At 30.4% G+C, this 24531-nt stretch overlaps 2 protein-coding genes across 2 annotated transcripts; both read right to left on the reverse strand.

Annotated features, from left to right (window-relative positions):
- Positions 1 to 762: 762 nt before the first annotated feature.
- Positions 763 to 11695, reverse strand: LOC111706916 (midasin). Its single transcript, XM_023479863.1, has 14 exons — positions 11614 to 11695; positions 9592 to 9620; positions 8533 to 8571; positions 8398 to 8420; positions 8310 to 8341; positions 7537 to 7555; positions 5750 to 7269; positions 5475 to 5502; positions 5157 to 5200; positions 4593 to 4739; positions 4110 to 4139; positions 3337 to 3420; positions 2852 to 2918; positions 763 to 842 (listed from the first exon to the last, which is right to left on the reverse strand). The coding sequence occupies exons 1-14, from the start codon at positions 11659 to 11661 to the stop codon at positions 763 to 765; spliced, it is 2190 nt and encodes a 729-aa protein (XP_023335631.1). The 5' UTR covers positions 11662 to 11695.
- A 2302-nt stretch (positions 11696 to 13997) lies between these two features.
- Positions 13998 to 24078, reverse strand: LOC111706925 (facilitated trehalose transporter Tret1). Its single transcript, XM_023479872.1, has 12 exons — positions 23987 to 24078; positions 23235 to 23297; positions 22965 to 23047; positions 22365 to 22453; positions 21122 to 21183; positions 20029 to 20127; positions 19670 to 19781; positions 18032 to 18154; positions 17576 to 17691; positions 17093 to 17201; positions 14718 to 14805; positions 13998 to 14241 (listed from the first exon to the last, which is right to left on the reverse strand). The coding sequence occupies exons 2-12, from the start codon at positions 23242 to 23244 to the stop codon at positions 14164 to 14166; spliced, it is 969 nt and encodes a 322-aa protein (XP_023335640.1). The 5' UTR covers positions 23245 to 23297; positions 23987 to 24078; the 3' UTR covers positions 13998 to 14163.
- Between the last annotated feature and the right edge of the window lie 453 nt (positions 24079 to 24531).

Here is a 24531-nt window from a genome sequence, read left to right on the forward strand (position 1 = left end):
TTTTATTTGTCTATATAAAATTGTAGCTAGATAGTGTTTAAAACTTGTATATTAGATTTAACAAAAAGCATGAAATATTTAAGTTAGTAATGGCTATTTAGGCTACTTCTCTCTGTGCGCACATGGATCTAAATGTTGCAATATATATGCAAAATTTAATTAGAATTAACTAAAGCTGTAAAAAAGTGCTATGAATAGTGCTTGTCTATGGCTACAACAAATTTTAAATAAGGTAAAATCCAAGGCTAAGGCCTCATGGGACTCAAAGTAAACACATTCTTTAAGATTGGTGCTATTTCAGCTAGTGTTGTTAATCGTTTTTAAAGCAGTCATTTTTTCTAAAAATATTTGTATAGTCTTTAGAAAAAGGATTGGTCACATCAAACGAACAAATCATTTTGAACTTTTAAAAGACAAATACTATTGCTTTTTATCGTTGTTTAAAGCATTTTTGCTAATGAATTTGAATTTTATGACAATTAATTTAAATTTTTTTGGAAGATAAGTCTATGAATGTTTTTTTAAAAGGTTTTTTATCACGAGAAATAACCTGAATGTTTTCTGACCTAAGGTTTTTCTGATCTAAGGGTTTTCTGTCCCAAAAATGTATTTTATCTTAAAAAGATAATTACTGATAGTTAACAAAGGGTAGTCTTTAACAGTCAATTCTAAAAACGACCGCTTCGTTTTTCGTTTTTTCTTCATCGTTTGTAAAAAGAAACAATCATTTTTCACAAAAGCGCAATTTGATTTTTAAAAAAATTATTGTTTGTTCTCCTCATTAGCTTCTCCATTCATCTCAGATCCTTCAGTTTCTCTTTTCTTTCGGGATTTCATAAATTCTAAAATTAAAACTTTAGAATAGGTATCCAATGAAACTCAATACGGCAGAACTAATCAAGCCCAATTTTTTTAGAACTCACAAGGGAAAGTTTTATAGCAGGCCACTTTAAATTTTAGTTTTCTAATGAAAACAGGAAAATCTGTATAAAATATTTTATAATATACGATGCTAAATGTTGGTGTGGGAAGCAACATCAAAATGTTAAAATGATTACTAAAACTATTCACTACTCAAATATTAAGTCTTTTAGATTTATCAAACTGTACAAAAAATCAGATCATTGTGTATTGTTACTTGACCAATTATTATTTAATTTACATAGAGAACTAAATCTAATGTGTACATTCAAGAATAAAAATACAAAAGCAAAAAATTGGCTTGATTTGTAGGTTATGTAGTTCTAGCAAAAAGCACATTCGAGTTGCTCCCATGGTTAGATTTAAACATAGAGCTTTCTAAAACATCAAGGAATTTTCTTACAATCATGATAAACAGATTTGGTAATTTGTTTATTAAATGTTTCTACTCGGTTTCTCCTATATTTTACAAAATTAACCCATAATTGTGAAAATTATGGCTTTTTTGGGCTAAAAATAGGAAGAAAATTTTTTTTCTTTGATTCTCATTTAAAAAGCCTTAAATATATATGCGGATCAAAATAGTGAACTTGTTTATCATAACTTCTAGATAATTTGCAAAAATTTTAAAAGTGCTAGCATTAAAGCTGACCATGGGAGAAGCTGAAATGTGTTTTATTCACATATTTCTCTAGACACATAAAGCTATATAACCTACAAATCAAACCAATTTTTGCTTTTGCATTTATTTCCTGAGATGTACAGGTTTGATTTAGTTCTCTCTGCAACTTTACTAATATTTGGTCAAGTAAAAAGATACAATGATTTTTTGTAATTTTTATAAATCCAAAAGACCTAATATTTGAGTAATATTATGTAAAGAATTTTAATGATTGAAAATATTACAAAAATGGAAGATGTAAGGAGTTTCCAAAAAAGATTCAAAAAAAGATGTACTTTTGATTTGTTTGTGTTTATACAATAAATTTTAATTGTCAAACATCTAAACAAATTGGGCCCATATATTTTGTGGGACCTCACATGACCGCAGTGAAGGTTTAAAGCTGGTAAAAATTCAAAAATGTTCTTTAATACTTGGAAATATACCAAATTAACCAATTAACCCTCTTTGGCCTGGGGGGCAGGCAATTTTTCGTTTTTTTGTGATAACTCAAAAAGTAGTTGAGCTAGGAAGCTCCAATTTTCTGGCTTTTCTAACTAACACATTCCCCTCACACAAGGATTAAAGCAGGACTTTTATATTTACTGACTGAATCTATATTTAGACCTATTTCCAACTATTAGATTTCAACGTCTTATAACTCTTTGGAAAGACTTTAACAATTGCAAGTGGATCCCAAATTTTTGGAAAGAAAATTTGCACAAAATTTTTTTACAGACATCTTTAAAGGAAATTTGAACATTTTCAGTTTTTCTTGAATACACATTTAGGTTTTAAAAATTTTGCAAGTCAAGGGTTTTTTAACAAAATGTTTAAATTGTTGCAATTTATTTTTTGCACATTTTTTTATAACTAGATTTCACAAGAAATATTTGGATTTTTGCAAATTTGGCATTTTTTGCAGATTATCGATGTAGAGTCCAAAACGTATCAAATGTTATAGATTTGTATCACAATAAGAAAACAGGCAGCCAGTCAGTAAACCAGAGGTCAGGCTATATAGGGCTAAGAGAGGATAGTCCAAGAAACTTTAAATTTTTTTATGAAAGATACAAAAAATGAGAAGTGCAGATGGATGAGCATTAAAAGGTTAGTTTTATGAGCTTTTGCATTATTTTTCTCTCTCAATGCATCTAAATATACAATATTTGAAAAGCTTCACAGACATGTTACCAAGAACTGTACTTCCTGATGATAAATAATAGTTTTAGGTGATAAATTTTTCTCATTCTTTACAGATGTTCTTACCTGAATCCAGAAAAGATCTGAGTGCATTTTGTGGGCGAAAGCCTTCCCCGCACTTGCACTTGACACCCTGAAAATAAATAGATTTTTTTGAAATATAAAACTAACTTTGCCATTAAATATTAAAGTAAAAACTGGTTACTACAATTTCAAGGCACTTAAAAAAAACATTTCAGTTGCAAATTGATAAGTCATACTTTCTGTGAAGTCAATTAAAAATAAGAAAACAAATATAACCTCTAAAATAATCTTATTTGCTTACTATATTTTCTATAGACTTGATATGACATGACATTATTGTGATACATATTTAGTAAAAGTTATTTGCAAAAACTTTAAACTAATCAAGACACCAAAATCAAGGTTTTAACAAAATATTACATTTTGTAAAGATCAAAATTGGCAAATTATTTAACCAAAAATATGTGCCATCAAATGCTGAAAACAATTTTATTTGGCTTAAAGCTATGGATAATTTTACTGTTTACCTTTCTAGAGCTTGAGAATTGAGGCACTCCTCTAATCTGCTCATTATTTTCTTGTAGGTACGGTGATAATTTTACATCAGATCTCTGTGGTTTTGATCATATTCATATCTCTGTATCTCTTAGAATTATTAGCACAATTATACAGTCTGTATAAAACTAAAACTAATCCTTTATCAAGTACAATCTTAATTCTAAATTATATCTCTTACAAAAAAAAATAATGGTTTTGTTGCTAAAAGCAATAAATTATTATGGCTACTTGGGATAGGAATTTTAGTACCAAAAAATCGTAGTATTTTTTATAAACACTAGAAATTCAAGGCGCTTCGCACCCTTCTTTCTAGCCTTAGAGGGCGCTTCGCGCCCATCTTCTAAATTAGTTGTGAACATGTTCTCATTGTGTACATCGTAAAACTAAACAAAAATAATTCGCGGATTTTCACAAAAAATTTCGCGGATTTTCAAAATTTTTAAAAATTTAATGACGATCAAATTTTGATGGAGACAAATATTTGAAAATTTTGATTTTTCATAAACCTTCCCTGGGGTCCCTAGATGTCCCACAAAAAATTTGGGCCCGATCGGTTCAGCCGTTTTGACGTTTATTGGATACAAACAGACAGACAAACAAACAAACAAACACCCAGACAGACAAGCCAAATTTATATATAGAAGTACTGTAATAGTTTTTTAAAAAAACTGAGAAAAAAATGAAGATATAAAATTGGTAATTTTTAATTTGCTTATATATCTTTCAAGCGATTTGATCATTCCTTCTGCCTGAATCCAAATGCTCTGTTCCCCTGAAATAATTTTTTCTTGTTACTTTTGAAGTGCTTAGAACACAAATAGCTAAAATGGGCTGAAATGGTAAGAAATGGAAACTAGTATCTAACTGTACAATTTTATTGTTTTCACGGTTAAATTGTGCTGTTAGAGTTCAAGGGACAGCTAATAACATACAAATTTATAAATTTAAAATTTGAAATGTTCTCTATAGTTGGCACAGAATGATGCTGAATACAAAGGAATTGAGTTTTTGTTTCAAGTTTTGCTTTATGTCACATCTAATTTATAGATATTTCGTACAAGATTCTGGCCTATTTTGCTTAATCCTTTTCAGCCCATAAAAAGCAAACCATAATAAGCATAATTAACAAAAAAAAGGAAATTCTTGTTAATAAAAGTGTTATGTCAAATACTCAATTTCTTTACTCTGGTGCAGCGCGGATTGGGTTTAAGGTAAATTTTATTACCATTGAATCCATTGAATCTGAGTCAATTGTTAGGTTTCCAGAGTTTTCATTTGCATTCTCCAGCTTCTGTGCCAGCTTTGAGAGTTTTGAAACTTGTGCACTTATTAAAGTAGAGATAAGGTTGATCTCATTATCACTTAAAGAAACCTACAAAACATAAATTTGGACACAAATTATTATTTTTACCAAAAAACTGTAATCCCTATTGTAGACATTATTATTTAAAACAGAGCTCAGAAATGATAAAACAAAACAAAAATATTTAATTCCATTTTTTCATTGATCATCTCAATAAATTCAGAGCAACCCACCAACTGAAACAGAACAAAAAAGAATAGAAACTTTGTAAAAATTTTGTGTTTAATTTTGTAATTTTCCTATGATCTTAAATAAGGCTAAAAGATATCCTAGAAGAAGAAAAGTATATGACCCAAAGTGCATTTTGCTTACAAAGAAAACTAACCCAGAATCAATGAAAAAAATGAAGAAAAAAAAATAATTAAAAGGTTTTTAAAAAATCAGCTATAAATGATATAATATAAACTATCAGTCAAAAAATGTTACCGTATGTTCTCCCCTCTCTATGGATATTTCAGTTTCACCCACACCTCAAGTAAAAAAAATCAAAACTGTAATGAATACATTATTGCTACATCTTTTAATAGTTGTTATTGCTTTTGTCTTGAAAAACTTGGAGACAAACATTGAAGATTTTTTGACACATCTTAATACATTTTTCAAAAGATGATGAATTAAAAGTGTCAATTATTACAGAACTTACACTTCAGGAACACATTTTGACATTTAAAAAAAATCTCTTCTTGATAATTGCAGTTTTTTTCAAGTTTAAAGATTTATTTTTAAGAGAATTTGAGTTCCAACCTGGAGCTGATCTATTTTCTGATTCTACCTGTAAAAAATGAATGGATTTAATAAAACAAATCTGTACAAATAAATGTTAATGTTTTTTTATTGTTTCTCATACAATAAACCTAAATAAGTTTTATAATTCTTTTATTGAAAAATTACTTAAATGAAAACAAATATATTTTTTTATGTTTTAGTAAACATCTCTTGAGTGCATTAAGTGTATGATATCAATTGTTTATTGTTTTGCAAGCCTTCATGGCTACAATAATTAAAAAAATACTCAATACCTCTTCTGTTTCATTTTTACTGGATGATTCTTCATTTGGTGCTTCATCTAACAGAGCCCCGCTTCGATTCAAACCATTCACTGATTCCTCATCTTTTATGTCTTCATCTTTCATTTCCTCTTTTTTGGCTTCCTCGTCATTAGATATTTCTTCATCTTTCCTCTCTCCATCTTTTTCTTCTTCACCTTTAATTTTGTTGACTTTCATTTCCATGTCTTCCATTTTTTCTTTTTCCTCCTCAATATCTTTTTGTAATTCTTTAAAAGGCAAATTCTCATTTGCAGGGCTTTCCTGATCTTTGGTTGCTTCCTCTACCACAACCTCATCGTCACCTTTCACCTCACCTTCTCCTAATTCTTTGTCTTCATTTTCCTTAGAAGAGCTTTCTTCATTCTTGGAGTTTTCTTTTTCTTCAGGTTTTTCTTCTTTTCCTTCCTTTGCATCTTCAGAGTCTGTTTTCTTTTCATTCTCTTCTTTAGCATTAGATTCTATCCTGTTTTCTTCATCATCATTTTTATCTAGATCAGCTTCGTCTTTTTTATCCTCAGAGGAGTTTTTGTCGTCTTTTGGCTCTTCATTTTCTTCTAGTTTCTTTTCATCATCTGTAGGCTCTTCATTTTCCTCTGGTTTCTTTTCATCATCTTTAGGCTCTTCATTTTCTTCTGGTTTCTTTTCATCATCTTTAGGCTCTTCATTTTCCTGTGGTTTCTTTTCATCGTCTTTAGGCTCTTCATTTTCTTCTGGTTTATTTTCATCATCTTTAGGCTCTTCATTTTCTTCTGGTTTCTTTTCATCATCTTTAGGCTCTTCATTTTCCTCTGGTTTCTTTTCATCGTCTTTAGGCTCTTCATTTTCTTCTGGCTTCTTTTCATCGTCCTCCGGCTTATCAGATTTTTTAACTTCATCTTCAGAATCATCTCCATCTGACTTTTCTTCTTTTTCCTCATCATCATCTGCAGAATAGTCTTTCCCTGACTCTTTGGCCTTTTCCTCTAACAAAGTTTTCTCTTTTTCAACTTCGGTAACAGCCTCTGTTTTTTCACCATCTGAAACATCTTCTGCTTTAGCTGTACCATTCTCTACTGCAGGATTTTCATCAATTGTGCCATTCTTAGTATTTTTAGTTACTGGTTCCTCAGTTGTAATATTTTCTGAATTTGTAACATTTGAGTTGGTCTCAGCAACTGCAGTAGAACTAGATGATGTATCAATTTCTTCATCATCATTTGAATAATCCGTCCCAGCTTCCTTTGAGCTAGGTTTAGCTTCTGCCGTGCCATTTTTAGTTGTGTTTGCATTCAGTGTTTCATTTGCATTGACAGTATCAACTTTTTGATCAGGTTCTGTTGCAGCATCTGTTGCTGTTGTGTTAGCTGTAGCCACTTCCTCTGTAGCATTTCCAGAAGAAGTAGCATTAGCTGTCTCAGGTTTTACTCCTTCTTTTTTTGTTGTGGAGTTGATATTTTTTCCACCTGCTGTTGCTTCAGTTGTAGCTGTAGCATTGCTGTCTCCTGCTTTTTCTGAAATAAAATTTGCACATGTTTATTTTTATGATTCATAAAAGTCAGAGTTTGGGTAATTTGCCATAAATTATCTATTTAATAGATGTCTTACTTGAAATGCACTTTGTTATTAAATGCTTTCTTTTTTAAACAGAATATTTTTGGGCAATTAATACTTTCAATTTTAATTGACATGAAAGGAAATATTTGGCTAATTATTGACAAAATAAAAATTTATTAAAAAATTCAACCAGTGCATTAAATTTGTAAAAAATGTACCCTTACCAGGTGCTGGGGTCGAATCCTTTAAATTATATTGCAGTTATTTTATTAATTTTATTGATTTTCAATTAAATGTTATCCTCAATATCTCTATGAATATAAGGTTGTTATCTTTGCTTGGATATGTTTTTAGCTTGGTTTTTTAAGTTGATTCTTTGTCACAAACTCTGATTATCTAATCCCTACATCTTTGCAACCCAATGTTTTAAACTATGAATTCTTTTAGATCAAATAATCTAAGTTTGAAATAGCAAAGGTTTACACCATCAGGTTGCAAAAATATTGGGATTTAAAAATATGGGTTTACTTTAGATAAATCCTATGTTTTTTCCTGCAGTAGAAATGCGCAAGTAACTGATAACTACAGCTTTTTAAGGGTACAGTTGTGAATCAGGCATTGTCGTCTTTTCATGAAAGCTCATTTGAAATTTGGCTTACAGTCCCTTTAATAGTATGTCTTTCGAAATTTGTCTTTTTCATCAAAACAAGAACAACAAATGTAAGAGGGGTGTATGTAATATTTATGAATATTTAAAAAAAAAGAAGCTCTTTGCTCATAAATATATATGTATTTGTATATATATATGTTAGCCATAGCTGGCCAAACGGCTGGACCAAATTGGTTGAATGTTTTTGAGGGAAACCAGGACTGATAAAATTCAACTTCTTTTAAATTGATTTTATTTTTTAAATAAATTTTTTTCAAAATTCTATTTCATGGGCAACGTCGGTTACTTGAGCTAGTGGTCAATATTAAGACAAATTAACAGCAATTCCTGAGCGACAACTCCAGGAAGGGCTCTAGGTCCTAGAAAAAATACATATTTTTATATTTATATTCTTTTTGAAAACTGTTATTTTTACCTGGGTTTCCAAATATTCTCTGACTAATTCATAAAAATCACATTTAATATTCAATTTTATCATTTCTACAACTGATAAATTGGTAATTAACCTTGAAAAAAAAATGTCTTAATAGATGTGATATTTATAAAATCCCTTATCAATCCTCTGTTAAGTTCCTGTTTCTCAATAACACTAAAAATAGTTGTTTTTTTACTAGAAACTCTTATCAGCATTTTTTAAGTATCCAATATATGCTATTTTTCAATTTCTCAGTTTTATTTGTGCACATTTATTTCGTTAAAAAATAAGATATTGTTAATCAAATTTAATCCATAAACAAAATAAAGAAATATTTTTAAAGTTAAAAATATATTATTTTCTACTGTGGGGGTGGTTTTACGGAAAGGAAATTTGCTAAACTAGATAATATAAATATTACAGTAAGGTTGAAAAAAGCCCTTTTTTGATAAAAATGCTCAAATCCACCTCGCATCAGTTCTAAAGTTTGCTTTGACACAGTTAAAAAAATATATATAGTATTTTTTTTTCTCAAAATTTCAAACTCATTAAACTTTTTGCTTTGTTTGTGTAAATAAAATGACTGAAATGACTAAGACAGAACAAAAAAATCGTCAAAATAAATCAAGAAGGGTATCAAAATGTCCGTCTGAAAACACTGACATTAAAATCGTAAAAATATTTTGAAAAAGTATTAATTTATAAAAATAAAAACGGGTTTTTGTAATAATATTTGGCAGAGTATTAAAAAACTTTAGCATTAAATCAAACAATTTTTGAAATATCGAAAATTTTGCGGAAATCAGAAGTTAAAGACGCATCTTTTAATACCTCTGTCCCATATCAACATGTTTGGAAACAATTGAAAAATCTAACTATCCGTATTATTTGTGTATTTTTAAATAGTTATTTACTTTGATTTTTTCTATTTTTTTCTGTTATAAATATTGCTTCTAATTAAATATTGAGTTGCAGAACATTAGACTTTCTCTATAATTGTTTTAATCCAAATATTAAATCTATTCTAGATATTTTACAAAAATATTTCATCGATATATATAGGAACCAATTTGGCATATTTGGAAAAATAAACATGATTATTAAAAATCAAGTTTTCGTGGCAAAAGATGTAAAAATTGCAAAAAATAAACAGATTTTATGATATTATTTGTTTGGAAAGAATGCCTTTTATACCTGAACTGATCCTCTAAAGTAGTTTTCCCCTAGATCTCAGATATAAAAATAAAAGAAAATACAATTTATGAAAAGTATGATTTTGTAACAATGAATTTGCATTCAATACAAACTCCTTATTCACATAGAAGTTTTTTCAAAAACAAATAATGTGTAAAAACAAAAAAGTTGACATACAGTGCAGTTAGTAAGCGTCAATACAATGAAGACGACTTTTTGATTTAAGTATTGATTGCTAACAAATTTTTTTAAATTACATATTTACATGTAAAAAAAGAGACGGTAAATTAATTTTTTATGTGTATCCTTGGTGTTTGAACGCTTGGTAGAAATCTAAATTGAAATCTGAAGTCGTCTTCAATGTATTGATATGTACGATGACAACTGTACATACAAATATGCATAGAAAGAACTTATATCTTTGCAACCGGAAGTTCTAATTTCAAGTGATTTTCTATAACAATGCCCTGTTTACAACGATACTCTGTAAACCTTTAACTGATGATAAAGATTTCTCTCGTTTTTAAACTGTAAAACAGGAGTCTGAACTCAACATAGCCCAAGATAATTAAATCGAAAATACGGAATAATCTATGTGCAATCAAGGTTATAATGCAAGGAAAGTTTATTGCAGTTGCGTATACTCTGCGTACATATTGAAACCAGTTCTCTCTGGGCCGAATTTGTAAACAAGAATAGATGCATTAGTGTTCGTTTAGTATCCCAGGAGGCTAAAAGCATTAAATTTTGATAATTTTGATAATTCACATATTTCCTATGACTTGAATATTTCATTGATTTTTTATGTTATGTTAATCGATCTCTGTAACTCTCTTATCTCTGCCTATAGTATATCATTATTAGTAAACAGTTGTAAGTGTACAGTACAGCTAACTGAGCACACAGGTAGGAAACTATCATCCCCCTGACTTTCAACCCCGATCCCATTTGGGATCAGAAATGGAATTACATGGACCCTGAAATAGTATTCTTTCTTAGAAATAAAACAGCTTGAAAATCAACAAATAAAAACCACTTCTGTAGATTAATAAGATTAATAATTGTTAAGCCCGACATCCTTGTTCACTGATCCGTCTAAGGATTAAAGGATGTTGTTAATGTGAATCAGACACTCCATCCAACTAATTGAAGATCACTTGGAATTACACCAATACTACTCCGAATTTAATGAATCACAGCCGCGTCTCAAATCAGCCAAAAACCGGTTTCCATTGAGCACTGGTTTAAATCTTGAAACATTGAATACAATTTTTACAACCATATTTGATTTGCATCTCAAATTTAAGCCGCGGCTCAAATTCTTTAAATTCGGCCTCTGGGTTTTTGTAATTTCAATTGTCCCTCCATTTAAAGAGTTGAGGGCCTCGATCCTTTAAACCTTCAACTGATCAAAAATGGAGAAAATGTAATTATTGTCGTTTTTAATGTTGTAAGTCCTGCAATTTCTTCTGCAGCATAAATCCGCTGGACAAATTCATAGAGGCACCACGATAGATTTTCATTTTTCAACAAGAAAACCTTGGATATCTCATTCATTCTAGATTTGATAGTTATCGTTATGGGTACCGTTGTGAATCAGACATTGGATATTTGAGAGTCACTTGTAATTACATATACAGAGCTTGGAACTTTAGAATGGGATACCATTAATCCCGACTGCTTAATCCGAATATCCAATGTGGACTCTTTTGATTTCTTGCCATATCCACTCTTTTTGGATATAGTACAGAAAAATCAAAAACAGGTTTTATAAAATAAAGAGTCCTCCCCGTTTCTGTATATTAAACTTAAATGGCGCGCAAAATTTCAAATTTACCGGCTTCTGATACGCGACTCTAATTGGTTGAATTTTATACAGTTTCCAGGATACAAGTACAAGATTAAGATAGTCTCGAGATTAGTAAAAAGAGAGGATTAAGCATTAATCTCGATATCCACCACTCTAAAGTTCCCAGCCCAGTTCCTTTAAAATTATGTATTTAGAGTTTAAATCTGAGATTCCTGTGATATAAAAACAATAAATATTGTTAGGATCGAATTGAGAATCATATTAGGAAGATAACTGAAGAATGCTGTACTTGGATCTATATGCAATATGACACGATACAAGGCCGGAAGTACAAAACAATGTTATTTTCGATGGAGAATTTTTCATTTCAAAATAAAAGATACCTTTTAAAGGTGTCACTTTTAAATAAAGTAAATAGTATTTTATAATGAAAAGTTTCATATTTAACCATCCTACTTCTTTCATTGTTTAAATACAATGGAAAACTGATCTACTCTGCTATATATGTACTGTATTGATAAATGCAAGTTTATAATCGGAACTTTCTTGATTTTACATTGATAAATTGATAACTCATTTAATAAATGTTTAAAATTGTATGTTAAATTTGGTTACAATTGAACATTTCCTAGAGAACGATTTACTTTGCCTTAAAAGAATTGCAACTGAAAAAGGCATGAATCGGTTTAATTTGATCATTGTTTAATAAAACCAACTTTACAACCTCTTTACGGGACTGCAGACGTAATTTTAAGTGATATATCATGTACGAAGTGGCATGTCGGATTCACAATGGTGCCTGTGATGCCAGGGGGTTTAAAGAGACGAACCAAAATTGGAGAGGGATATGGCATCTATTCTCTCCTTATAAAAGGGTACTTTCCTTTCTGGTATTTATTCGCTGTGATCGCCGAAATATATATATAATAAATATATATAATACTTTTTTATATGGCCGAAACCTTTTTAGTTTTTCTATCTAATGGGAGTGACCGGCTATGTAAGGTAGTTAAACTGAGTATACAGTGTTGTGGAAAGCTTCTTTCGGATTCATTTGAGACATATTAAACTTTTTAAAGATCTGTAAATCCTGAGTTTGAGCGTAGATTCGATGTTCAAGACTCCTACTATGGGGGTGGATACGTTTTCAGAATTAGTTTTTTTTTTAATTATTAAATAACGACGACTTAAAATGTAAAAAAGTATAGGAAAAAAAATATAGGAACATGATGAGAAAATAAAAATTAATCTTATCATCGAAAATAAGTAATCTTGTTCAATTATTAGTTTCTATTATCTCATTATTCTGAGCTGGGAACTTTAGAATGGTGGATATCAGGATTAATGCTTGATCCACTCTTTTTCTTAATCTCCAGATTAACATAATCTTGCAAGATTATCTTAAAAGTGTATGAAAAACGATATAATTCAAATTAATATTTAATCATCTGAGAAACTGTAGCAGCCAATCAGAGAAAAGCGGGCAACCAATGAGATAACAGAAATATTCTCATTGGAGAAAACAATTAACGGATATCCAAGGAGAGAGAAAAAGAGTGGATTAAGGACTAAAATGAAAAGTTTCCACAGTGGATATTCGGATCAAGAAGTCAGGATTAAAGTTTATCCATTCTAAAGTTCCCAGCTCTGGAGATTTAGAAAAAGAGTGGATCAAGCATTAATCCCGATATCCACAATTCAAAAGTTCCCAACTCAGGTTACTCATTTTTCACAAAGTTTTCGCAGATTTTCTAGAATTATTATTGAAAAGACGACATTTGAAGAATTTGAAGAAATCTGCGTATAGATTCAAAGAAAATTAGAAATTCAATATAATAATGAAAACGAAATAATCAATTTTAGCATTGATTTATTAACAAATTTCTTTTGAGAAATATGTTCCTAACCATCTAATTAGATTACTGTATAATTTTTACTTTATTTTTCGTTGTCGTTATTTAATAATTTAAAAAAAACTAATTCTGAAAACGTATCCCCACCCCCAAAGTAGGAGTCTTGATATCCACAATACATGAGTTCCCATCTTTGTTTGTTTATTGAGTATGAAATCCTGGCAGATTCAAAATAGTAAGATTTACTTTATTTTAATATCAAACAACATGCGAGTATCTGCAAATAAAATATAATTTTCATATAAAAACTATATAAAAAGTTTTGAAGAACTATTTTGCGCCATGGAAAAAGATTCTATTGGGAAAAAGTTAAGTTTAGATAAGTAGTTAAGATGAAGGTATACTTTATCCAGTAGAAAAATGTTTTTAATTAAGTTAAAATCCAATATTTGTATTTGAACTATAGGGATGGATCAATTTCACTTTTCTAAAACCCAATTGATCGTTAACCACATAGAAAAAAACAAAATACAAAACGACTGTTTTTAAAAATAATCGTTTGTTTATCTAAAAAAACGAGGTAGTATTTTTTTCTTTACTGTTTCGTTGACGAAAGTAAGCGTGTTAGAGTTTATACACCGATAACGACCGTATCTTCGTTAACAATCATAAACAATATCTTTCTAAAAAACGATGATTCATTCGTTTTAAAATTCGAAAACAAAACTAAAAATCATAAAATCATTAAATATGTATTTCAAATAATAAGAAATGTTAACTGTGGTAAAAAAATAGAAAATGAAAATTAAAGAAAAACAATTAGTTAGTCTAGCAATTACTGCAAGAACATCTTAATGTGAATAATTAAGAGTTAGTAATTTTGAAGAAAAATAAGAAAATGTAAATAGTTTAGACTGAGTTCTTTTTAGTTTTTTTCTCTGGTACAACTCCTCTATAATAATCCTCAATGTCTTCTAAGCTCAAACCCTAAAATAAAAAAAAATTAAGAATGTTCTTTATAGCTTTAAAGTCGCCTTTCTGTTTCATATTTTAAAGGGTCCCACTGTATGAACAGGAGCAATCTGTTTTTCATTAAAGGAATTGAGTCTGCGACAAACTCTGAATTTATAATCCCTATAGCTCTGGAACCCAATGTCGTAAATCTTTGATATTTCAAGCTTATATTATTTGATCTAACAGAATTCATAGTTTGAAATATCTCAGGTCTACGACATTGGAATCCAAAGATATAGGGTTTAGAAAAGCAGAGTTTGTGGCAAAGACTCAATTCCTTTATCCCTTATTTAAACCTCTAAAAAAACTTCTGTGCATAATGAGTTCAGACATTGTTGATTAGAATTAAATATCTTTTTTCCCGATGTCCAAAAAAGGACAAAACTCTCAGATGGATCTTGGAAGACGACAATAATTAAAAACCCTGAAATGTTCCAAATATGATGTACCTTAGTTTCAGGCATACAGAAGAAGCAGATGGTTAGGTTGCCCAGACAAACACACCCGTACAAGAAAAATGTTCCTCCAGTCCCAAAACTTCAAGGGAATATGTTTTAAAGGGACTGTAGGTGTAATTTGAAGTAACATGATCGATTTACAACTTTACCCTTGAACCCTTTAGCTGATCAATAATGTGGAAGATATTATCAAAGTTATCCTGCAGTAAAAATGTAGAAAACAACGATTGAAAAAAAATCTATTTTCAAAATTATAAATATTGATTTCTAATTCATACTTGACAAAAATGGTATGGGCATTGTTGTGTATAGGACATACCAATACTTAATCATTCGAAGTACAGCTTAAAGGGAGTGTTCGCGAAAAATTTAAGGGGGTATAGGCGATAAAAAAGCGCTTTTGATCGCTACTAATCTTACTTCTATCTGTTGCGTCTATAAGGAGAAAATTGTTAAAAACGACAAATACCGAAGAACGCAGCGTCCATACAAATTCAGAAAGATGCAACATTCAACTCGAATCGTAAACAAATCAATTTAATTCCAAACAAATCATTCAGATATTATTGTTTTAAAATAGACTAATATAAATAGGGGTCAACAGCTATCAACACTTACTGTTTCTAAAGAATATGATACGTTTATGAATATGCACTTATTCAGATACAGATACACTTTTGCAGATGCACTTATGCAGATGTACTGATGCAAATGCACTCATGCAGATGTGCTCATACAGATCACTCATGCAGATGCAATTATGCAGATGCATTTATGCAGAAGCACTTATACACTTTTGCAAATGCACTTATGCAGATGTACTGATGCAAATGCACTCATGCAGATGTGCTAATACAGATCACTCATGCAGATGCAATTATGCAGATGCATTTATGCAGATGCACTTATACACTTTTGCAAATGCACTTATGCAGATGTACTGATGCAAATGCACTCATGCAGATGTGCTCATAAAGATCACTCATGCAGATGCAATTACGCAGATGCACTTATGCAGAAGCACTTATACACTTTTGCAAATGCACTTATACATATGCGCACACTATAACAAAGCATTTATGAGGATGCATAATAAGGATACACATTGAGTGTTACTAACAGACATTGCATTGTGTAACAAGCTGTTAAAATAATATTAAACATCTTAAAGGGACTGTAAAGGAAAAATGAAAGGGGGTATAGACTGAAAGCTAATCGAGTAAGCTCTTGATCGCGACCCATGATTGTGAAAGTTGTATCTGATGTTTCTGTCTCAAGAAATTGATATAAAACTGTGTCAAATATATACGAAAATTCATATATATGCAGCAGAACTCCCACCAATAAGAGTGCAGTATACTGGTCACGTGTCTCTGTTTGTATCACGTGACCAGTATACTGCAATACCATTGGTGGGAGTTCTGAAGACGTCATTCGGACTTATAAATAATATTATCAATTATACATATTAAAATTAAAATAAAAAATTATAAATAATAATTGGAGAAAACCTAAGTTACAATTAGGTTTCTCTGGATTATCTTCGTTTTCAGATTGGCTGGATATTTTTGCTGAATATGATCTGTTTAAATCTACCATTGCTTTACAAAATTGCATATATATGAATTTTCGTATATATTTGACACATTAATTTCATCAATTTCTCGAGACAGGAACATCAGATATAACTTTCATGGGTCGTGATTAAGAGCTAAAGTGATTAGCTTTCAGCCTATACTCCCTTTCATTTTTCCCTTACAGTCCCTTTAAAGGGACTGTAAACTTAATTCCGATTGACCCTTCGTTTAAAGAGCATGGCATGAAATTCCCAACAATATATACTTCATAAGACCTCTATCGAAGTCAAGGTTATAATGCAAGGACAGTTATTTCAGAAGTGTACACATCTTTTGTACTGCAGTGTACTGTCTCTGGGTGGTAATGTAAACACAAGACGGATGTCGAAGCCTGACATGGGATCCATCTTTCACATAAAAAATCAATGAAATATTCTGGTCATAGGAAACTATTATGCGAATTATCAAAATTTTCAAAATTTAATGCTTTTAGCCGCATAGGATACTAAACGAACACTGATGCATCTATTCTTGTTTACAAATTCCGCCCAGAGAGAACTGGTTTCAATATTTACCCAGAGTATATGCGACTCCAATTAACTTTCCTTGCATTATAACCTTGATTGGAGTAACAATTAATGAGGACCACAAATTAAAACAATAATTTTTGCATCTGCATAAATAAGGATATCCCATTTATAAGTGATCAGAAAAAGATTAAAAGGGTTGTATTGCAAATCGAACATTATATGTACACTTTACAGTCGCTTTACATTTAATCAGCTGTACCTGTACAGCAGTATTGGCACCATTTTGACTGCAGCAAACAAGAATACATTGTCTAGAACTCCCAACAATCCGCTACCAAAACTACGCATATCAGAGGGAAGAATTTCACCTAAAATAGAGATTGTACAAAAAATTTTTTGAAAATTTTTCTTATGTGAAAAAATAGGACCTGGAGTCTTCACTCACGAATGTCTAAACTAAGTACCTTGAAGTATAAATGTGACAGGTCCGTATCCAATTATAAACCCTGTATATCCTAGTAGTATACTATACCATGAAATATAAATGTGACAGGTCCGTATCCATATCCAATTATAAACCCTGTATATCTTGGTAGCATACTATACCTTGAAGTATAAATGTGATAGGTCCGTATCCAAGTCCAAACCCTGTATATCTTGGTAGTATACTATACCTTGAAGTATAAATGTTATAGGTCCGTATCCAAGTCCAAACCCTGTATATCCTAGTAGTATACTATACCTTGAAGTATAAATGTTATAGGTCCGTATCCAAGTCCAAACCCTGTATATCCTAGTAGTATACTAAACAGTGGAATCCAACTAGATATATAGATATATTCTTCAGGAACATACGACCTATACAAGAAAATTTTATTAATTAAAAATTTCCGAAGACAGTGCAACCGATCAATAAATATTAAACAATCTAAATAAGAATAAGTATCGAGAATAGAATTAAATATGTGAAAAGGTTAAATGATTTTTATTTCTATTTTTTTTACATGCATTGAGGGAAAATTTCACATTTATATTTTTACTGACAAAACACTGTTACATTTGATGCAGAAAACGCGCTGGGTCAACTACACGCTGGGTTGTACTAGACGGTCTGGTACAAGTCATCACTGGACCAATATTCTTGTACTGCTCCGGATCACGCAATGATTGGTCTTGCATGTAGTTGCTGTGCACTTACCCAAGAAGAGCATATGCTCCTTGTATAAAGAGAGCAGTTGCCACCAGGATACCAGAGGATAAGTACATCACCCTACGGGGAACCTTCACCAGGATAAAAGAAAGACTCAGAGTCACCAGGGCCCTTAAACAAATCATTTTTAAAAGTGTTACCGGGGTCGTCGTAACTATTAAAACAATGAAGACAACTTTCGATTTCAAATTTTTATATTCCCAAGGTGTTAAGCAGTATGGATACACATAAACATAGAACTTAGAGAAGCTGTCAATTAAATGTTTACTTGTAAACTCGTAATTTGAAAATATAATTTGTACACCAATATGATAAAATTGGACTATTTTAAAAAACAAAAGAAAAACCAATTAAATTTCATTTCGATAGAAAAATATTTTAAAATCTTTAAAATTTTAAGTTTTCAGGCTTCTTACAGCAAAATAAAAAACATAAAATTTTTTTTTTTGCAGCAATGTAAATTTTTATAAGAAGATTATTATGTTATAATTTGTTTTTTACATTGATTTTCTGACATCATAATTTCAGATATTATCTATAATAAATTATAGATGTTACTTCCCCGAGATTATCTCTTTGGTTTATATGCATTTTTAATGAGAAATAAAGGACTGTGGGGGAGGATGCTTTTACTAATTTCTATAATAATATGTCAATATATTTGTGTAGATATGTAAGTATAGGCTAAATATTTAATGAACATGATGTATCTAGAAACTAAAACATTTTTTCAACTATGTAATGTTTGCAATAAATCTAGGTCCCGAGATTACTCGTCTCTTAGTCTAATTCTAGTCTCACTGACTCTATCTCTAGCCAAAACTCAAGGCTCTATACAGTACACGTCCGTATAATTCAACGGTTCATACATTACTAATTTATTAATACAGGTAAATAGAACTGACCGGAATGGCCGGTCAGGGTTAACATGAACATAGATAAAATAGATAACGAAACATAGATAATAAAGATTGTATTGATCATGGTAGCACATATCATTATATGTTCTCTAAAAATAAGAAAAGGTAAGGAAATAAACCCAAAAAAGTCATTGCAAATGCAAATGTGGGATTTTTTAAAATCGTAAATACTTAAAACCTTGTAATTTAAATCAGTTCATCATGGCATCAATATTGATAAACAAGTGATCAAAACCTAAATGTTTGAAATACAGATGTAAAAGTATAACAGAAATGTCAACAAGGAATTGTTAATATTTTAGAAAGGGTTTGGTTTGAAAATGTAATAATAATTTAATGTTTGGATTATAAACTTGTGAGGTATTATTATCATAAAACAAAAGACATGTTTACCCATAAAGCTAATGTTAAATAGAGCAAATAACATAAAAAATCATGAAATACGTTTATATTCTAAGAGCAAGTAAAAAAGCAATAGTTTTTTGTGAAGTTTGTTTTAAATATCGTTTTATTCAGTAAAAACCTATAGTTTTTTAGTTTGTTTCAAAAAATCGATTTAAAATCGTTCATCTTTGTTTCCTATGGTTGTTTTTAAAAAATGTAATTTTTTTTATTTCTCTGAACGATCCAAGTGGTTTGGCTAACCTTCGTTTTCTATATAGAATTGCAGTGCGGCATGAGAGCACGATGGGATATAATAAATAACCTGTATAAACTGATAAATCCTGCAGCCCAGTATTCATCTACTGGGATACTTGTCTCTTCAAGGATTGTGTGCATATAGAAGGCAAGTGCGGGAAACCCAGCCCACTCCAATCCTTGGAAAGTCATAATGTTATCAATGCATACTGGAAGCGTCATCAATATTGGAGCTATGCCAACCTTATGGTTGTTTAATGTTAATGTTCAAACTACAAACATATTGCAATACAAAACATTTTCTAAATTTTTAGTAAGATGTTCTGCTTTAAATCATTCATTGTCAAACTTATTTCAAGTTAGATTTCCAATTGCTGTAGAATTTGGTTCTATGTTGTTAATTCTATGAATTTTTCATCATCCTACCAATATTTAGCATCATGTTGAGTATAAGAAATGGTTTCCAAAATGTTGCTTCTCTCATCCTTCTCATCTTACTCGTCAGCTGGGATAAAATAGAGGAACCTAAAATAAGTTCAAAAACAGCCAAAAAAGAAAAAGTCTGTAATTTTTACTATTGTTGGATTTCCTACACTTTTATTGTTTTCAAGAAAGGTATAAATGTGACGGAAGCCGAGCTGGGTTCACACAATACGGTAGCGTACACTTTTGGTTAAAGGATTTTACACAACATTTAAGAGCAGTAAGTCCATCTTTAAATGGAAGATTATTAAAATTATTTACAGTCTCTTTAAAGGGACTATTGCAGTAATTGCAATTGACTGTTCATTAAAAAAAAGCATGCCTGGTTCACAACGGTACCCTTGAAAGGCAATATCGAAGATAATGTTTCTGGTTTGAAAAGTATTTAATTTTGACTTTTTTTTAATTGTTTCTTAAGCTAGAAATGTGCAATTACTTTTTTTGTGAAACCAAAAATGAAAATAATCAGTTTCCATCTACCTCATCAGACAGAGCTTTTACGAGTACCGTTGTGACTCGAGCCTACCCCCTTTAAATGTAGGACCCCGGATTAACCAGAGTGCGCAGCATTCGGTTTCTTCTATTTGAAATCAAACGTATTTTGGTCTATAATTCAACAATCTTTTACCTTACAGATTTGTTTATTCTAAACTTTTTCGTTCAAAATGCATATGCTGACAAAAAGTATCAAAGACAAAGGCTAAACAATTATGTTTAATGGGTCAAATTGGGATCGAAAGTCACAGCTTTCTGGAATATTGACAGAACCGTTAAATCCACGTGCTGGAGTCACTTAAAATTACAACCACAGTACCTTTAACTAATTTTCCGTTTATTTTCAAAAAACTTGAAAAATTATGAAACCTTAACAACCCCTTCTTAACTTCTCTAGAAAGGATTCAATTAACAGTCCTTTGATTTAAAAAAATAACAGTTCTATCTTCCCGATAGAACTTCTTCTATCTTCCCCAGATAATTTTTGTTATTTTTAAGATCCCAGTATTATTTGAATACATCATCTGGGCCTTATTTGTACCTGTAGCTTCCCTTTCTTTTTCCAGAGCTTTAATATTCTTCAAAATTCTCTCTAACTCCAAACTAGAAATTGTGATTGATATTTCTGTATATCCTTGGTTTGTGCTTAGGGCGTCATTCATGGGGAACGATCCTTCTTTACGAGAACGAACGGAATTATCAAGAACGATCCGTTCTAAAAAAACACATAGAAAATGTTCCTAAAAATATCGGAATGATTGAACGAACACATAGAACAGTAACACGTTCTTAAAAATATTGGAACTATTATTAAAAGAAAAACATGGAACAAACGGATAATGCTTGAAAAGAACTATAAAATCAGGAACGCATTCTTATTATAAGGAACGCGTTCTAAGTCGGGAAGGCATTTTAAATCAGGAACCTGAGGGCACGGGTCCCCCTACACATGTCCCCTTTGGTTTAAGTTTCATTAAAAAAAACTTTAATCAATGTTGCCTTCCGTGTAAATATAGAGTTATGTAATAAATCCTAAGAAAATAAAGATATTTTTTAAAAACGTTTCCATCTCTATTTTAGGGAGTGTCTGATGAGTTCCATGAGGATAATTACATTAATAATTAACATTTGAGATGGAACCGTTCTCGACAAAGAACACCACCAAAGGAATGGAACAGAACCTGGATGGAATGTTTGGAAAAAGAACAAACAAGGACGGAACCATCTAGCTGAGGGCCCTTGTGAAAGGAATGATTTTAAAAAAGTCGGAATGTGCCCACCCCTAAGTCCATTCTTAAATCTTTAGTTATAGAATTATTAGCTTGAAATAGTCTTTTATTTTTTGGAGTCAGAATAAAAGTTCTAAGACTAATGTATGATAATTTTTGGTTTGTCTGTTTTTTTATAATCAAGCCAATGATGCATCTAAAAAATCTGGTTTATATCAGGGTTGTATATTTTTGAGAATTAAATGCATGATTTTTTAAATGAATAGAAATAAAAAGAAATAAATAGAAATGAAAAGAAATGAATAGAAATGAAAAGAAAAGAATAGAAATGAAAAGAAAAGAAATGAATAGAAATGAATAGAAATGAAAAAATCAAAAGGCATGTTTTTTAATTATTTTTATATTCTTTACCCTAAAGTTAATTTATTTTCCCAAATTCAGAAAATCTTACCCTCACAAAAAATCCCCGGAAAAAAATAAAGGGGGGGGGGTAAATGATTTTTCGAGAAAATATACACCCCTGTGCTAATTGGTCTAACTTCAATCTTTCTTTACCTAGCATCTTCTTTATCTTCCCTGTAGAACATTAAAGCAGTTAGAGCATCGTCTTTTCTACCTTGGGTGAGCAACCAGCTTGGAGATTCCTTATAAAGAATGATTATGTGCAGAGAATAAGTACTCTTTAAGGATAAAATAAAACAAATTCAGAATTCAATATTATACAATATTTATAATTAGAGATGGGCTTCGTTTTTGTAAAGGAAAAAACTTTTCAAAACAAACTAATTTTTTGGTGAATGATAGTTTTGTTCAGAAAAATTAGCAAACATTGGAAAAATGAAGGGAGCAGTTAAAGAAATTATTATATAAATGAAAAAAATCCAAACAATATAAATCGCTCATAATTGTTCATATAACATAGATCAGTCAAACCGTTAATGAACAACTTCTAAATCGTTTGTTCGAAGGAGCTTGAAAAATTAATAGGTTTTTAACAGAATGAACAAATCTTCCTGATGAACTTTTGAAAAGTTTTTCAGTTTTTTACTAAAGAAACGATTTTTTCCAAACAAACTTTTGAAATTTACTGACTGAAATGGATTAATAACAAATAATAGATTAACAACTTGAAAATAACTAACATTTGATAATTACCTTCATAAAGAGTAGAATAATGACAGAAAGTACAGGGGTTGCTATGTTAATCAGCATTACAGTGTTCCAGGGAACCATTGCACCTGGTTAAAAAATGCTGTATAAAACTTTCAAAGACTATACCTGGGAATGAAAGCAAAAATCCAGATAAATTTTTTTTAAACAACAATTGATTTAAACAAGCATTTTTAACAGACTAGAATCAAATTAAATAACAGAACAAAATTGAGACAAATAATTCTTGTAAATAAAATGTTTAAAAAGTGTCACCTAAAAACATTGAAACACAGAATCCAGCAGTGTAAAGCAGAATCACCAGGCTTCCAGTTGTTCCTAAAAATATTGTATAAACCAACAAAAATCAAGTATTTAATCTATTTTTACATTGAACGAATCAGAATCAAGCATTGAGTATTTGTTCACACTGAACCAATCATAATCAAGAATTAAAGTATTTACTCAAATTTAACCAATCAAAAACAAGTATTTAAGTATTTATTCACATAGAACCATTCATAATCAAGTATTTAAGTATTTATACAAATTGAACCAATCAGAAACAAGTTTCAGAAATAGAGAAATCTCAATATATTACTTCACACATTACTACCTATTTCTTAGGTCTTCCTTAAGAATTTTTATCATTGTTTATAAAGAATTATTTTGGGATTAAATAGATCATCAAGTACAATAGGTGGCTACAGAGAAATGAACCAATTATACACAACGTCACAAGTGTCAAATATAACAAGGAAAACGAAATTGTCTCACATTAGCTGACATGATTTCCAAGATTAAATAAAAAGTGTAAAACAGAAACTAAAGAACATGTAAAATTGCACTTATTTTATTGTAAGAAAAGCACTTTATTCTAAAATTATCACTATTATTGATTATTTTGTCGGACATAAAAACTGAATTGACACTTGTGACGACAGATTACAACTGTACTGAGAGTGTACAAATTCTAAGTTGCCATCTATTGTACTAGAATCTATTTGGTTGGGATAATATTTTTTTACCTCTTATGTTCGGATGAGAAGTCTCACTGACTCATATCAAATACATGTGATGAATAAATTCACATTGTGCTTGTCTATTTTTTTTGGCTTAAAATTTCATTTTATTTAGTGCTTGTAAGGATTTTGTTATTGATAAAAGTTGTTAAAGTTACAGAAAGTACAAAGACAAAAGTCATTCAGCATTTTTACAGGTATCAGTATAAGCACAAAAAAGGCAGACCACATTTTGGAAATGGCAGGACAAGGGAAATTTTTGAATATTATCTCTAGAAATTTACTTCTAAAATTAGGTTGACAAATAAACGCAGCAAATTATATCAAAAATCAAGACGACATCCAAGACGTCCTGCATACTGTCATGTTTCGTGGGACACCCTGTACTAGCTGGAGCCCGCGGCGTTGCTCGCGGAATTAAAAAATATAATTTAAAATAAAAATGGATATTTGAAAAAACATGTAATGTTGAATTTTTTAGGCTATATTACACCTTGGGTACCCATGGGTTTCCTCAAAAAATGTCAGCCGAATTGGCTTAGCCGTTAGGC

Source organism: Eurytemora carolleeae, unplaced genomic scaffold (assembly GCF_000591075.1).
Source record: "Eurytemora carolleeae unplaced genomic scaffold, Eaff_2.0 scaffold668, whole genome shotgun sequence".
In the NCBI taxonomy this organism is placed as follows: domain Eukaryota; kingdom Metazoa; phylum Arthropoda; class Copepoda; order Calanoida; family Temoridae; genus Eurytemora; species Eurytemora carolleeae.

Excerpts from the sequence above, each read along its gene's own strand:
- LOC111706916 (XM_023479863.1), bottom strand. The coding sequence starts at position 11,661 with ATGATTCTCAATTCGATCCTAACAATATTTATTGTTTTTATATCACAG. Across the intron at positions 9,621-11,613 it reads TTATTGTTTTTATATCACAG|GGGAAAACTACTTTAGAGGA; the intron begins GAATCTCAGATT and ends TCTGAGATCTAG. Across the intron at positions 5,201-5,474 it reads AGAAAATAGATCAGCTCCAG|GTGTGGGTGAAACTGAAATA; the intron begins GTTGGAACTCAA and ends TTTTTACTTGAG.
- LOC111706925 (XM_023479872.1), bottom strand. Across the intron at positions 20,128-21,121 it reads AAAAGAAAGGGAAGCTACAG|GTTCCTCTATTTTATCCCAG; the intron begins GTACAAATAAGG and ends AACTTATTTTAG. Across the intron at positions 14,242-14,717 it reads TCTGTATGCCTGAAACTAAG|GGTTTGAGCTTAGAAGACAT; the intron begins GTACATCATATT and ends TTTTTATTTTAG.